At 48.4% G+C, this 14895-nt stretch overlaps 6 protein-coding genes across 6 annotated transcripts; 2 read left to right on the top strand and 4 right to left on the bottom strand.

Annotated features, from left to right (window-relative positions):
- Positions 1–5603: 5603 nt before the first annotated feature.
- On the top strand, positions 5604–6173 carry LY89DRAFT_4702 (uncharacterized protein). The gene has a single exon (XM_018207753.1). The coding sequence runs from the start codon at positions 5803–5805 to the stop codon at positions 6109–6111; it is 309 nt and encodes a 102-aa protein (XP_018078221.1). The 5' UTR covers positions 5604–5802; the 3' UTR covers positions 6112–6173.
- On the bottom strand, positions 6174–6690 carry LY89DRAFT_4701 (uncharacterized protein). Its single transcript, XM_018207751.1, has one exon. The coding sequence runs from the start codon at positions 6600–6602 to the stop codon at positions 6237–6239; it is 366 nt and encodes a 121-aa protein (XP_018078222.1). The 5' UTR covers positions 6603–6690; the 3' UTR covers positions 6174–6236.
- Positions 6691–7357: 667 nt separating this feature from the next.
- Positions 7358–7758, bottom strand: LY89DRAFT_679155 (uncharacterized protein). Its single transcript, XM_018213815.1, has one exon. It carries the CDS (start codon positions 7645–7647, stop codon positions 7441–7443), a length of 207 nt encoding a protein of 68 aa, XP_018078223.1. The 5' UTR covers positions 7648–7758; the 3' UTR covers positions 7358–7440.
- A 2084-nt stretch (positions 7759–9842) lies between these two features.
- Positions 9843–11019, top strand: LY89DRAFT_565525 (uncharacterized protein; the record flags this gene model as incomplete). Its single annotated transcript, XM_018208533.1, has 2 exons — positions 9843–10016; positions 10069–11019. Coding segments are annotated over 2 exons (1125 nt in total), but the record flags the coding sequence as incomplete, so codon positions are not given.
- A 766-nt stretch (positions 11020–11785) lies between these two features.
- LY89DRAFT_4848 (uncharacterized protein) lies at positions 11786–12580 on the bottom strand. The gene has a single exon (XM_018207846.1). The coding sequence runs from the start codon at positions 12324–12326 to the stop codon at positions 11859–11861; it is 468 nt and encodes a 155-aa protein (XP_018078225.1). The 5' UTR covers positions 12327–12580; the 3' UTR covers positions 11786–11858.
- Positions 12581–12713: 133 nt separating this feature from the next.
- Positions 12714–14705, bottom strand: LY89DRAFT_726923 (uncharacterized protein; the record flags this gene model as incomplete). Its single annotated transcript, XM_018219104.1, has 3 exons — positions 12714–13244; positions 13385–14048; positions 14095–14705. 3 exons carry the CDS (start codon positions 14703–14705, stop codon positions 12714–12716), a joined length of 1806 nt encoding a protein of 601 aa, XP_018078226.1.
- Between the last annotated feature and the right edge of the window lie 190 nt (positions 14706–14895).

A 14895-nucleotide genomic window follows, 5' to 3' on the forward strand; every position in this document is an offset into this window, starting at 1 on the left:
TCCATGACATTGTCTCTATGAACATTGAGGCGATGTCATAGGGACGGTGTCACAGAGACGAGACGAGGCATAAGTCATGCCTATAAATACCTCTTATCCTCTGAGAAACTCTTCATTCAAAACGGACTAAAAAGATATCTCGGTCCATGGGTGATGGTAACGAAGACATCTTAGTACGGCCATTGAGGAAATAATGTGAAAGTAAGCAAGAGATAAGAAAAGTAGAATACAAATCAATGCGCACTGATGAACGTACAGCAATACACGGCAATCAAATTGTGACGATAATCAGACAATAACAGTTGATGATCAGTGGCAGATGATTCAGAGCAATGTAGGGGACAGCATTGGGAGGCTTAGCAATCCTGGAGACGAGACCACTTTCTATGTCGCGAGAATTTGATACTGGAAAACTGACACACTAAACTGTCAGCTCGATATCAGAAGTTAGACATTTTGGGGTGCAAAAGTTGGATCTTGATCTCAGACAATGTGACTGGGGAAAGTGTATTCTTATTGAGAGCTAATAGTAGGAGCAAAAGTATTGGGTATGAGATCGAAGTGAATGAAAAGATGAAAGATCCTTCTATAACTATAAAGTCTCCTATCTGCAAACCAATTCTAAACTATCGACTTTTGGAAAGTATAAAGTCAGGTCTCGGTCCCGTGCATTTGCGCTGAGGAAAGTAATGCTTTATGAAGGGACATATGAACACAAAAAGTCTGTAATTTGAGGAGGGAGAATAACAAAATAGAGCTTAAAAGTTAGAGTGTGTGATGAAAAGGAATGTTTTGGCATCAAAAAGTACATCCTTGACTTGATTGAACTCAAACTTGAGCATCCGTCTGAGAACACATTCTAGAACGCTCTTAACATAGATAAACTCCCAAATCAACCAACATAAGACTCAACCAGACAGACACTGTACAGTCAAACAAGCACATCTCGAACCAACTTTGGCCCTTTCCTACATGCTGGACTCCAATCACGTGCTCCCCCTTTTTCTTCCCATCATCCCAACATCATCATCATCATCATCATCATCATCATCATCATCATCATCATCATCATCTCTCTCCAAGAGCAATGTCCCGCAAAAACATGACAACATCTCAGCCTCAAATACGACAAACACTGTACAAACCAACAACCATTACCCAAGCGCGCGTCCCCTCCTCTCCTCCCCACCACTCCCCTCCACCTTCCTATTCCACCCCACCTCACGTCCGTCCCGCCCTCTCTCCATCCACAAATCAAACTCATTAGATGCTCTATAACAATTCCCGCTATCTTCTTCAATCACTGGTCTCGCGCTGAACCCATCCCATCCCATCCCATCCCATCCCATCCAAAAAGGGGCTCATCTCGCTTCCATTTCCCTTGAACAACACATCAAATTCCCGAGAAACATTGGACCCCCATCAATTCCATCCATCAATCAATCAATAGACGGACGGACCAAAAAATTCCAGAACATTTCTAGAACATTATTATAGGAAACCAATACTTACTACCCCACTTAGATAGACGCGAAAGGAAATGAAATACGCGCTCACAGATCCATTTTCCCCCTCTCTCTGAAGTGAAAGGTAATTTACCATGCAATGTAATGCAATGCGAGATCCAGGAGGGAGAGAGAGAGAGAGAGAGCCTCAATTTGCCACCCACCTTCGCCATCTCAGCCCTAAACGCACCACACCTCACGCGTTCGATTCGTCGATTGCTGAGATGAGGACATGCGACTCACATATGTAGCTAGCTAGCTACATCTTTGCAGCAAACCATTGGAACGCGGTCTCGCCGCTCGCGGGCGGCTGTGGCTTGCTTGCTGGCCCACGGATCCGCCGTTCCGATTTTCACATGCCTGTGGCGTACGCTCCTGTGGCTCAAGCTGGTGGTGCATGCATGCATGCATGGATGTATGTTAACGCGAAGATTCGCGTTCTGCAGCTAGGTATTGTACAGTACTGCACTACTTATTCCCTAATAACAGGATATTTGGAAGCGGGGGGGCGTCTGTCTAAGGAACCAGGGCCCGGGGACAATTGAGGGTGTGGTGCATCGCAAAATGTCCATACCGGGTCATCACTCTCACCAACCCGAACAAAAGAAACAAAAAAGAAGCGCTTATGACGTGCCCTTTTTTATGTACATACGGTACAGTACAGTACATATGTATGTCTCACTCCAGCTCCTGCAACTCATCAATCAATCGCGAGAAATCGCCCCAAGCAAGAGAACACGATCAGGATCAGATCAACAAACCGTTTTATTCGTCATCTCATCACGTCAAGATAGCCCAGACAGCCAGCCCAGCCATCTCGTCACAGTCTGTGCTCAAGTTGCTCACTGACTGACCTTCTCTGAAAGGAAGGAATCGCGACCAGCGAAGCAGCGCTCGAACATTCGCGTAGGGCTAAATATTACTCCCTAGCTGAGTTGCGGAGAAGCAAGCACAGGCACTGTCAGTCAGCGAGCTCAAATCCATCCTCGGTTCCAGAGGAAACTGGGATGGGAAGGACCAGAAGGAAGAAAAATCAGCTCATTGGATCCTGTAGTTTCATCAATCGAAATGATTGATTCGCAGCACAGCAACAGTTACACGGCGTCCGTCGTAAATGTTTGATTTTCATTCAGAGGCGTTGACTTGCTACGGCGCCGTAACCTAACTTGCAGACAGACAAGCAGCGGAGATGAGCTCCTCGATCGTCGTCAATCTTACCTACCGTACTCTTTGGTTGAACCTAGCCCTACGGTACAGTACAGCTTTGACCTCCCCTTTTCCTTTCACGTCGTCTGTTTTGGGAATTTGGGTGTTTGTGCGTGCGTCGGGAGTTTTTTTTTGAGGGGAGGGGAGGGTTGTTTGCGTTTGTCTGAGCGTAGGTAGGTAGGTATGGGAGATGGAATTGGATATGATACCTCGAAATAGCCACGTGGAGAATAAAAAGATGGGAAGAAGAAAGAGCCTCAATATATGTGAGATGAAATGCCTATGCAAGTCCCACGTTCCCGAGCCTCAAGACATGATGGATGTGAGAAGGAAAATTTTTCTCAGGAACAAGACAGGCATCTTGCAGTGTTTTCTTCGGGTGCGGCTTTTCCGGGTGGAAGCAAGGGATGTTGAGGTTGGGATTGTGAGATGTGATGTGATGGGATAGGATGGCGCCATGTCAGTGTTGATATCGGAGTCTGTGTGTTGATATGGAAGGACGTTTATGTCTGTGTACTGTACATACATAAATGTATGTCTGTGTGTATGTGTGGATTTATACTTCCAGAAGGAAGGAAGGAAGGAAGGAAGGAAGGAAGGAAGGAAGATGTCTGTGCAAAGAATTATTATTAATTATTGTCAGTGCTCTGCTCTTTCTTTTCCAACAGGAATAGAGAACCTTGAGAATTAATTATATCGGTTTACTCTTCGTGTTCTGCACCCCTTTCACACAACTGCACTCCTTCGGCCAAACTCCAAACACCAACAAACCTATTTCCTGGTATCCAGCCATCCATCTAGCAAAACGCGGGGTCCGACCCCTACTTTCTGCTTCTCAACCTGGGGTACAGCATTTTCTCTCGAACCACCTTGCCATTGGTGTTAACCTTCCCTGATACCTAGCGTCTACCAAATTCCAGTGAGAACTGGAAACTGCACCTCTAGCCTGGACGCGGGGAGGATTTAGCCGTGGGCGGCAAATACCGAATAAAGCTCTGCTCTCTGTTCAAAAGATGTTGTGAAATGTGGGGAAGGTGTCATTGTGCAGGTCTTTTGCATAAGTATGGAAAAAAAAAAGATTCCGAGGCAGAAAAGAGAATGCTACTGTGATGCTTCTTGCATACATACATACATACATACATACATACATACAAAGCCGTGAGGAGAAGAATCTTCAAAATGTTCTTTTTGCCTCCGTTCCTAATCCGTGCCTCGGGGAGGAGCGAACGAACGAACGAACGAAAATCCTCATGGTTACCTAGGTAAGGAAGGATAGACTTCAGCTCAGCGATTGGATGCTGAGAACGCGTTGAAGTGAGGCTGATGAGCGAGCAAGCGAGCTGTTTTAGGGTGCTTTGACCCTTGATGATCTGGTGTGTGTGGCTAGTGATCTGGTTTAGGTAGTTAGTTTTTGAGATTTAAGTTTCGAGGGTGCCGAGGAGTGGGGTTTAGGAGAGGGGAATTTGATGTGTTTAGGAAGAAAGAAAGTGGAGGGGAGAAAGGTTTGATGTTGAAGGGATGATGGGACTAATGGGTGTGTTAGGAATTGAGTTTAAGGGTCCAGAGTTGAGGGTACAGTATCAAGCTTTTTTTTCTTTCTCGCATATGCAGCAGCTTTCTGTCCTCTTCTTTTCCTCCATTTTTATGTATAGAGTCTACACCTCCCATGACTCAAAAAAGAGGTGTGTGTCAAATTGCGGGGAGCATCTTCGAAAGAAAAGAAGTTGACGCAGCAAATTTTCCAATCCCGATCTTCTGGATGGTTGACTATTCTCCGGGTTCCGAGATTGTGGAGTTTTTGCTGGAGGGTATGAGATATGTTCTCCATACAGAGGGACTTTTCGGGCAGAGCCGCATGTACTTGAGGTGCATGATGTCCGTTTATGGATCTCATGCCAGAGAAAAGAGAAGAGAGAAGAGAATAAGAAAAGCAGCGAGTGGATATTGAGGCATTCTAGAAAAACTTCGTGGATCGTCGAAAAGAGCAATTCTCCTCGTGACAGCTAACTTCTCATGGGTATTTTCCGCCCCTCTCCTCCCTTCCTCTCCACTATCTCCACCCCTCCACCTCTTCTCATTTTCTTCAAATACAAACCTCGCGAGTGGACAGACAAGCTGTGATATCAATTGCGGTGAAGAAGAAGCAGAAGAAAAATTCTTCAGAAGAGGTGGAGGATAGCTAGTGAGGCCCGTACCGAGAAGAAAGCCGGCAGGCCGAGGAGTGAGACATTCTGACGGAAGGTTTGGAGAATGGGTACTGTACCTAGGTAATAGATGGACCCAGTCCGAGATATCCCAGGTGAGAGTGAAGCGTGATATGCGTTTGGGTTGGAAATGACCGAGAGTACCGTATTGTAAGAGGTTATTCTGAGCGTGCGGTAGGAGGAGAGGTGGTGTAGTTGAGGCTCATTAGGTATTTCCGGAACAGCTCGATTGGGGTTTTAATTGGTGTACGAAAGAAAGAAAGAAAGAAGTCTTTAATTCATCCGAACCCTTCCTCTCCTCCATCTCATCTCATACTTCCCACCACTCATCCACCGAACCCTAAAATCCAACTTCCCTGATCTTCTCATCCATCTCCTCTCCTCTCCTGCATGCTCCATCCATCTGCACTCTAACATCGCATCCATCCATCCATCCCTACTAATGCAGCAAGCAACAAGACCCCACCCCATCCCATCCCGTCCGTGCATGCGACGGCGGCTCTGCTAATAAACCCTCGTCTCTCGTCCTGTTCTTAGCACGCACGCGTCATCCAAGGTACAGTAGTCAGTCGCGTGTAGGTGGTGGTGGTGGTCGCGTTAATTGAAATTTCCCTATCCGCTAGGTACCTATCCACTGGAGGCTGGTCGGAAGGTAGGTATATGCCAGTTTCTCTATTATGGATAGGATGGGATGGGATGTGACGGTAGACGGCTCGGGTGGAGATAGGATGAACTGGACCTTAACATATTCAATATCATAACGCTATCCAGAATAATGTTCAATTCATCGTTTCATTAATGGATGAAGAAGCGCGCGTCCAAATCTTTGCCATTTATTTAATAGAAGGGTGGAAATGGAGGTACGAAAAAGATGACGTAAAGCAAGGATGGATGGACTTATGCATCTGTATTTAGTGCGCGAGTGGGGATTCATTGAGGGGATCTATCCGTATTTTTGGGTGCGAGATGGAATTGTGATGTTATGCATGGTATGTTTCCCCTTTTCGGTTCTGGCACTGGACTTGGTGGAGAGCAAGAATGAAGTTTGTGTTGAAGTATGCCAGTACCCGATACCTCGGAACACAACGAACGAATTGAACGGTCTCGCCGAATATCACATCAAACGGATTCTCCTCCCTCTATCCGTGAAAGCGAGTCTCAAATCGCATCATCCCCTCACCTTCACTGGCCTCTAGATCTTCAGTCCAGGCCACTGTCACGACGACCTAGCTAGGCAAGCTCGAACGATAAAGATTAACCACTAACCTAACCACTAAACGCCAATCATTCTTACTTCCAGGGACCGAGATGGGGGTCTAAACTAAAAGAAGGATGGGAATTTCAAGATTTCGTGCCTTTGCAGCGAGCAGCAGCGAGATAACCAAGATTGGGTTGCAGATGCGGCGGCCTGTCTCGCTGATGCGTTGTACGATTCTGGGCCAGCGATTCGGGTGGCTGGTGATGATGGGTGACAAGGTGAGGAGGCGAGCTGATTGATTTGTGAATGAGATGCGGTATCTCGATTGAATTGAAGTAAGAAAATCTTGAATTGAATGAATACGATAATGGAGTGGCAGACGGAGGAGCACAGCAAAGAGAGTTTACTGTGCAGAAATAAAGGAGACGAATTTCCTAATCCAGATAATAATGAAGCTGTATTAATTCTCCGCGAGAACCCCCATTCCATTTCCGTCGCACCCTCGCACACGCACACGCACACGCACACGCACGCGAACTTATGTTTGAGAACTTTCTATTTTTTTTTCTGTGCATTTTGCATGAAGCAGATCTGGGTCCGCAGTCTGAACGCGAAATGCAGTAACTAGAGATAAATGCAAGACCTCATGTAAATTGCAAGACTGTTTATTGACTGACGCAGACGCGAGACGTAGAGTGCTTGCATAATAAATTGCTCCTCTGCTGCTGCTGCAGCTGCAGCATACAAGAAATGATGATGGATGACTTATTATTACTTACAGCACGAAAGCTATTGTTCCATGAAATCTCATAATGGCCCTGCAGCTGCATGGCACACCCGGGACCAATGAAGGCCGGGAGTCGCGAGATCAGATCCAAGGAACAGGACCTTGTTCCTGGGCTGCAGCTGCATGTATGTGTGTCTTGGTGAAAGTGTGTGCAGCAAGCAGTAGCAGCGCAGCCAGTGGGTTCGCGTTTTGGGGCTGGGAAGGCGAGCGTGAAGCGTGTTGTTTGGCGTGTCGGTCGGTCGGTTCGTCTTGAGTTGATGGAAAGGATCCATTCAGTGGTCGTGTCGAAACGCGACTTTTGGAGGAAGAGAGGATGATGCTTGTTTGTTTTGGGATGGGTGCTGCTTTGAAGGAGGGGAGGGAGTTGTGTATACATAAATGATGTGAATATGGAGTTGTGCTTCGATAGGTATGGAAATGTTATGAATCGAAAGGGAAGAGTCCTTGAAGCAGCATCCCTCGCTCAAGGTGAGGATGTTAGAGCGGCGTGGCTCAGCTCGCCTTCCCCCTTTCAAGCAGCGGCCCTCTTCGGGGCTCGTCTTAGATTGATGCACAGTGATCCATTGGCTTGGATCTGTTTGCTTGCTTGCTTTGTATGCTTTGAACACCAACCTTGAGCAGTGGAGTCGTTATTGACACTGCCTGATACAATCCGCCCAGATGGATACTCGCTGATACAGTACCTGCCGACTGAACATACTGCACTGGCACAGGCTTCTCGCCCGGTCTCTCACGGACTCTTCTCATTTTGCCTGCTCGGTGGTTCCTCTGTCCATCTTTCGAGTTGTCTCTTCGTAGGCTCGTAGCGAGAAACTCAGGCTGGTTCAGAAATGATCAATTCGGCATCCTGACTGGCCAGATGAGACTCGCGGGCTCTTGCTGCCCTTGTCCCCCCATACCCATAACCCGTACCCATATCCTTGACCTCGCTGCCGTCCCCGTCCTCTGCGGTCTCTCGTCTTTCATCCTCGTCGGTGCCACTATCCTCCTCCACCCACTCAATGGCGACCATTGTCTCTCGCCTTTTGGTGTCGTCTCCACTCCACAGCCAAGCCAAGGAATCAATGGCAGAGACCTGCGCCCGCCGCTCAGGACAGGGACCGGTCAGGCCAGGGCAGGCCTCTGATGATTGATAGCCTGCTAGCCTGTTGCTGCATTGCTCCTCTTGGGCTGGTCCGCTTGGTGTGCTTGGGTGCTTTGGAAACTCTGCTGCTCTTCTGCTATGCTCTGTTCTGCTTGGTCTTGGTCTTGGTCTTGGTGCAGCAGTGCAGCATCAGCTTGCTAGCGAGTCTTCGGGTGGTGGTGGTGGAGAACCCTCTGACCAGCGACCAGCTCTCCTCTCCATCCCAGTTCGCTGCCATAGGCTTCACTGGCTTCAACAGGCTTGATGACCTATTCCGGATTAGCCCAATGATCACCTCCGTTTCTACTTTCTGACCTCCCACCACCACTAACGGAACCTCCACCACACGCTTGCTTCACTCACCTCACCTCCTTCCACTCTCTCTGTCTCTCTTCCATCCTTTAACCTCCTCATTCCCTCCTCCTCTCTCCTCCCCCCTCATACCCTCGAATCTATCACCACCGAGGGAAAAGGAATCAGGAGGCCCATTCCCGACCGGAACATCAATTGATACCGTGACGTTGAAGGAGACGCAGAGTGAAATTGAACGGGTGATGCTCGACTGCACCATCGTTTTTCGCTCGCTCGCCTGTCCGTGACTATCACCTCCAGGAAAATTCAAGGGAAACACCACCACATTCACTCTTCCACCTCCGCCTCCGCATCAACCGTTTCCCTCAATCCTCCTTTGTTCGAACTCGCCATCTTCGAATCTCGTCGACGACAGACTTCGATTTTCTATCTGCCTCGAACATCCGAAACAATCCTTCGTGTCTGCAGAAGTAACCCCCCCTTTCACCACCACGCATAAACTCGCGTTGACAGCTCTGGAAGTTTCAATCAATTCACGATCATTTCACCGCCCCTCCTCGATCATCAATCTTCCTCTTGGACGTGAGTCTGCCGTGTCAAGGAGCTTCCTAGACGCAGCATCAACACAATCCAATTTTAAGATTACGATCCACCCGCAGAGACTAGAGATACTCGACATATAAAGGTAAGCATCCAGGCCTGCCAACCTTATTCTCTTTTGGTCTTGACCTTCGAATCCCCGGCCTCGTTCATAGGCTGACTGGTCGCCCTTACTTAGCATTTACATGCCAACGGTCGCGTATCAGGTGCCATTCTCCAGATTTCCCCTCGACGCCCACCACCCACCCACCACCAAACCTCACCCAATCCTCCTCGACATACGCAAGAGCCAAGGCCGGAGACGTTCACTCGTTCATCCCGCCTTCTCTCGCAGATTACAACACAATCCTCATACTTGGACAATCGGTGTCAGGCACTCAGGTTCAAGACAGTCAAGGGAGTATCTCCGTCGAGGCCTTCCAGTCTCTCGATTAGTCGGTACGTTCCCCAATTGATACCCACCAAAACGAACATTCCCACTCCACAACCTCCTTTTGACTTCTTCTGTTCCACCGTCGGCTGGTGCTGGTGGCTTGCATCCCTCGCTCCACTTAATCTCGAAAATCTCTGCTAATCTCACTTACATCAGATCTCCGATAAGTGACATTTGACTTAACTACCCAGGTCTTCGTCACCTTGGATACCACGGCTTCATCTCGATCGGCAGTTTATTCTTGCCCTCTGTCATTCATTTGATCTAATTCTCGACAAAACACGACACTCTCTCTAATCTTCTAATACCTCGACAAAGCCGAGATTTCTTCTGGGTACCATTCAGTACATTCCTTTCTTACAATCCAGTCAGTGTCTACCGAGCACTGTCGGTCGAAGCTCCTGGAGAACTTGACGTCCATTCTTTCTGATACTGAAATCCTCGAATCCTTTCGCCTTCATCATGGCTTATCACCATCAACCTTGTGAGAGCTTCTTCGTTGAAGATGCCTATCCACAACGAAGCAGCGCGCACGAATACGCAAAGATAGTTGGTCGTCGGAAACAAGAAGCCATGGCGAATGAATTGTCAAGACAGGCGTCCGAAGCTTACCTCGAGGACATCATCGGACATATGAAGCATATGGAGGTCATTAGCCTTGACCTTCACTTCAAGATACACTATGCTGACCTTCACTTAGAATGAAACCCTTCCTGACGTCGCCTCTATTGACATTCAGCAAGAGATTCAGTGGTTTATGAGACCGTACCTGATCGACTTCCTCATCGAAGCTCACGCTGCTTTTCAACTTCTCCCCGAGACGCTCTTCCTCGCCGTTAATCTCCTGGACCGATACTGCTCAAAGCGTGTCGTCTATAAGAGACACTACCAACTGGTTGGATGTGCTGCACTTCTAATCGCTGCCAAGTATGGTGACCGAAAGGAGAGAGTGCCAATGATTCGGGAGTTGAAATCAATGTGCTGTTCTCTCTATGATGAGGATATGTTCACGCAAATGGAATGGCACGTGTTGAATACGTTGGAGTGGATGATCGGACACCCCACCGTCGACAGCTTCCTACAGATTGCCTTCAATGATCGCCCGGCATACGAGGATCTCGAGGTCGAACATATGTCGTGGTACCTTTGCGAAATTGCCATGTACCACAAGGACTTTGTCTCGAGAAAGCCTTCCGTCATGGCTCGTGCCTCGTTGGCCTTGGCTCGAAATATCCTTGGCCGACCTGATCCCTTTGATGGCAAGGACTTTGAAGTTAGCGATGTTATCGTCAAGCTCTACAGCAAAGTCCGAACCCCATCCCAGGTCCTCTTCCGAAAGTATGCAACACCCCACATGTCACAAGTGGCCGGCATCCTCGAGCATACCGTTCAACAACAAGAAGCCATGAACAGAAGAGCCAGCCCACCAACGCCACCATGCGAGATCATGCAAAAGCCAATCAATACCGTCGACATGTACCCCAACACTCCACAAAAGCAGCCATACGGCAACGTGGTCAATGGCTACCCAACGCCACCCATCACTCCCGAGGGCGAGTATTTCGTCAACGAAAACGAGAAGTATCACCAAGCACCTCGATGTCCGATCACACCCACGCCATCTGGAAACAACCCATTTGTCCATCAACAAACGCAGTACCACACATATCACCAAGATATAAGCATGCATTGATTTGCATTGCCCCAACTGCTTTACTTCCGATGCATACCATATCTGCACCCGGAACCCTCTCCTATGTACCACAATTGTACTGATTGTGATTCGGATATTTCACATTTCCCGGAAACACGGCAAACCCAAAATCGTCCCCCCAAAAGAAATCCCATCTGTGTTGTTGTTGGCATCAGCGTTTTCCTTTTTTACTCGGCATTAGCGTTTGAAAGTTTTTTTCCCCTTTCCCTCAACACCCAGATCACAATTGTTCATCGTTTGTCTCTGTTTAGCGAATTGATTTTACTTTTCTTTTCTTTTTCTACCTTCTCGAATCGAAACCAAGCTTGGGGACGGGAAGGAAGGATCCTTTGATGAGCGAATACCATTCCTGCACAGCACATTCTTCTCGGATATGATGGTGGAAAAGCATGGAGTGGAGAGAGGAAGGGAAAAACAGGATATGGAATGGAATGGAATGCCTGCACGCACGGGAATAGGATAGATTGCTACTACTACACTACACCTCCATACTTCCTTCGTTGGAAATGGGTGGATGGATGTCGAAGGAAAGACGGGGATGATACCCGAGGGAGGGGTGGATAATTGAGGAATGGATGGTTGCATGCTGGCTGGCTGGTGGATGGCTAAGATACAAATCAAATAAGTAGTAATCCGAGGGCATGCAAAGAAATCATTTGTCCTGTCATCTTTCCTTTTGTTCATTTGTGTTCCAATGCCTTGTCAATGACCTCCCAGTGGAGCCTTTTTCTACATCTCGCTCAACCGATCCTTCTTCTCCATCTCACACGTGCCATTCACCTAAATCCGTGCACCACAACCCCGTAACGACCTTCCCTCTTCCTGCCCTCGTCCTGTGCTATACTCTTCCGTTCTCTCTGTACCCCGCAAACACCCGCAGTGTGCACTGTAACATCAAAAGATCTAGACCTCCCCCAACCAGACCCTTTCTCGTCCCATCCGTCCATCTCAAGCGAGAGAGTAGTACGGTAACACAGATGGCGAGGGAAAGATAGATGGGAGGGGGAAAGATCGTCGCTTGTCTGCTTGGTTGCTTGGCTGGGTGGTTGCGGAAGTTTGCCCAGCCAAGCGACGAGGGGGGAGGGGAGGAATGAGAGATGTAATTTCCTTGCCACGGGGACAGGTGATGTGGAGATTGGGAGAGGAATGTTTTGTTTGCAGTGTGGAGATTTGCTTGCTTGCTTGGTATTGTTCTCAAATTGGTTTACTAATTTTTGCAAGGGCTGGGAGAGTTGCATGCGCATGAGATCCTGTACGCGAAAACGAGAGGAGAGGTGAGGTGAGGTGAGATGTCTTTTTTATGATGCATGCGGCTTGCTTGGCGACGAAGAATGGTATCGAGTGTGATGTATATTTGTTCCTCGAGATTTTTGTTCATGATGTAAGGGAGTGTTACCATTGAGAGAGCAGCAAGTGAAGTTCTTCTTTTCATGTGTGGTTTTCGAGGAAATGGGTTTTGGGAAGAGACGAAAAGAGAAATTTCCTTTACGTGTGTGTCAATGAGAGGATAGATAGTAAGTGCTGCTTCGATCTCGAAAGTTGGGAATAAGTCCTGGGGTCATTTTCTCTTGGATCATTTGGAGTTATCGCATCCTATATCTTACACTCCTGACCATCTTACATATCCTCCCCTACGGCCCACTTCCAGCAGCCATCTGGCTACTCACCCGATTCATAAACTGCACATTACTCGGGTTACTAACAATAACCGTCTCATCCGGCTGCCCCCCCAAGAACGTAATTGTCGAACAATGGCTCATATTCGGATGATCCACATCCGTAATCAACCCATCCCGATGATTAAAGCTCGTCTTCGGATTCCCATACCGATCGAACGGCATCCCGGGCTCAATGGCATCCATCTCGATCGCCCACTTCTTTTGACCCGGCATGCGATGGCTGCCCAGGACATCGTTGCGATCCTCGCCTAGGAACATGTAATTCCGAGTTGGTGTGGAGGAGACGTAGCATGCGGTGAAGGGAACCATGCCTGATAAGCGAGCGGGGATTTCGATGCCTTGCTCGTCGTATTGTAGGTTGGTTAGGGAGTTCATGACGGGACAGAGGCCGCCGAGGTAGTGGTGCGAGAGTGGGTAGACGGCATCGAATGCGTTTACGAGCTGTTTTCCGTTCTCGTCGAGGACGCAGACGAATAATTCCCACTGTGAAAAGTCAATACACGGTCTGAACAGAGATTTGGGAGTCAAGGAGCTGAAAGAGCGGAACTGGTTCGTGGCTCTCGGGGAATACCCGAGCGGCTCCAACTGGGACTACTGCGAGAAAAGAGCAGATTTAAACGTACCATGCGAGTATATGAGGGTCCAGCTGCTGTTTGGACCATGGCCATGGATTGGGCGCCATAGTCTTGCGAGCTGATCCCGAGCGCGACGAGATCCTCGTTGTGTAAGGTAGGAAAGGTGGCACCAGAGTCCATCATGGAGCGGTAGCAGAGTCGAGGGCCATCTTGTTGGCAATCTACCTTCATAGGATCGACTGGGTCGCGAACGAAGGTGTCCTCTAAGTTGGATTGCATGTTTTGCGCTGTTTGTGCCATGCGGCGAACGAAACCGCTTCGTTTCCAGAATCCCTGATTCACGTAGTAGGCTCCGAGACCTGACCAGTTTTCGGTTCGTGGAAGTGTGGCGGTAGCTAGAGCTTTCGGTGTGCTGTCTGGATGCACTTTCAATGGGGGTTCGTACCACATCCATCCTTCGCCATGGATCGCGAAATATCGGTCCAATCGCTCGGTACGGTCACAGACGAAGTCGCCGTAGGTGGGAGCAGTGTCTACTACATGTCCTGCATATATGATGGTATAATAACCTTGATATCCGATAGCGCCGGACTTGTATGCTGCCATAGCGCACTTAATGTTTCTGGATTCTGGTTTGAACTTGGATGTGTCAAGTCCATATTGGAGGATTTGGAGTCGGGCCTTGATAGCAGATGCTGCTGGGTCCATGTCTCTGCCATTTGTTAGCATTGGCTTTGATAATGATTTCTTGCACATACCCGACTTGCAAGTTCGCCAAGAGCTTGTCATCGAGACATGCCCTTCTGGTTTTGGCGCCTTGTAATCTCTCCTCGACGATGGGCACCAAGTCTGGGACATTCTCTTGATGAGTTACGAGAATCTCTTCCCACAGTTTGACCTCTTTGTTTGCTCGACCTATTTTGGATAGACCAACTTCTTCTCTGGCACCGAATATGGCAGATGGGAAGACAGCGTTGCCGGGACACATGTCTGCGGGAACCTTTTGGGCATTTCGAGCCCTAAGTTTCTGCGAACGTTTGGCCTTTGGCGTAGCCGGAAAGGGGCCAACTGTTTCTCTCGTTTTTCCTGTGCTATGTCTAAGTGAAGTGTCGAGCAATTCTAACTCAGTACTGGTCAACCTTGCGGCAGCGCTTTTGAGTTTCTGTTTAGGGGCCGTGGATGACTTGAGAGACCCTTTTCGACCAGCTACTGGCTTGAGAATCTTGGTTGGCGAACTGGAACCATTTTTGCGGTTGTTTGGACGTGTTGGAGATGTTGGACTAGTGAGGGAGAGGTCATGCAGAGTGATGCTGAGCGGAGTGTACTTCCTGGTGCTGATGGCTCCTGTTTGAAGTCGTGTTGAGACCATGGCTACTGGCTCTAGCTGGAATCCAGTACTGAGAGTGGGAGGTAAGTAATGTTGTCAACCTTTTGCATGGACAACCGTTCGCTGACCGTATCGATCATCAGGAAATAAAACCCATACGAAGGGCCGCAGCGAGGTGCTGTAATTATAGACATTGCTACTATGGTTGACAGGAGCTGCTTTCGTGTTGTTG

The sequence above is a fragment of the Mollisia scopiformis genome (genome assembly GCF_001500285.1).
Source record: "Mollisia scopiformis unplaced genomic scaffold LY89scaffold_1, whole genome shotgun sequence".
Lineage (NCBI taxonomy): Eukaryota > Fungi > Ascomycota > Leotiomycetes > Helotiales > Mollisiaceae > Mollisia > Mollisia scopiformis.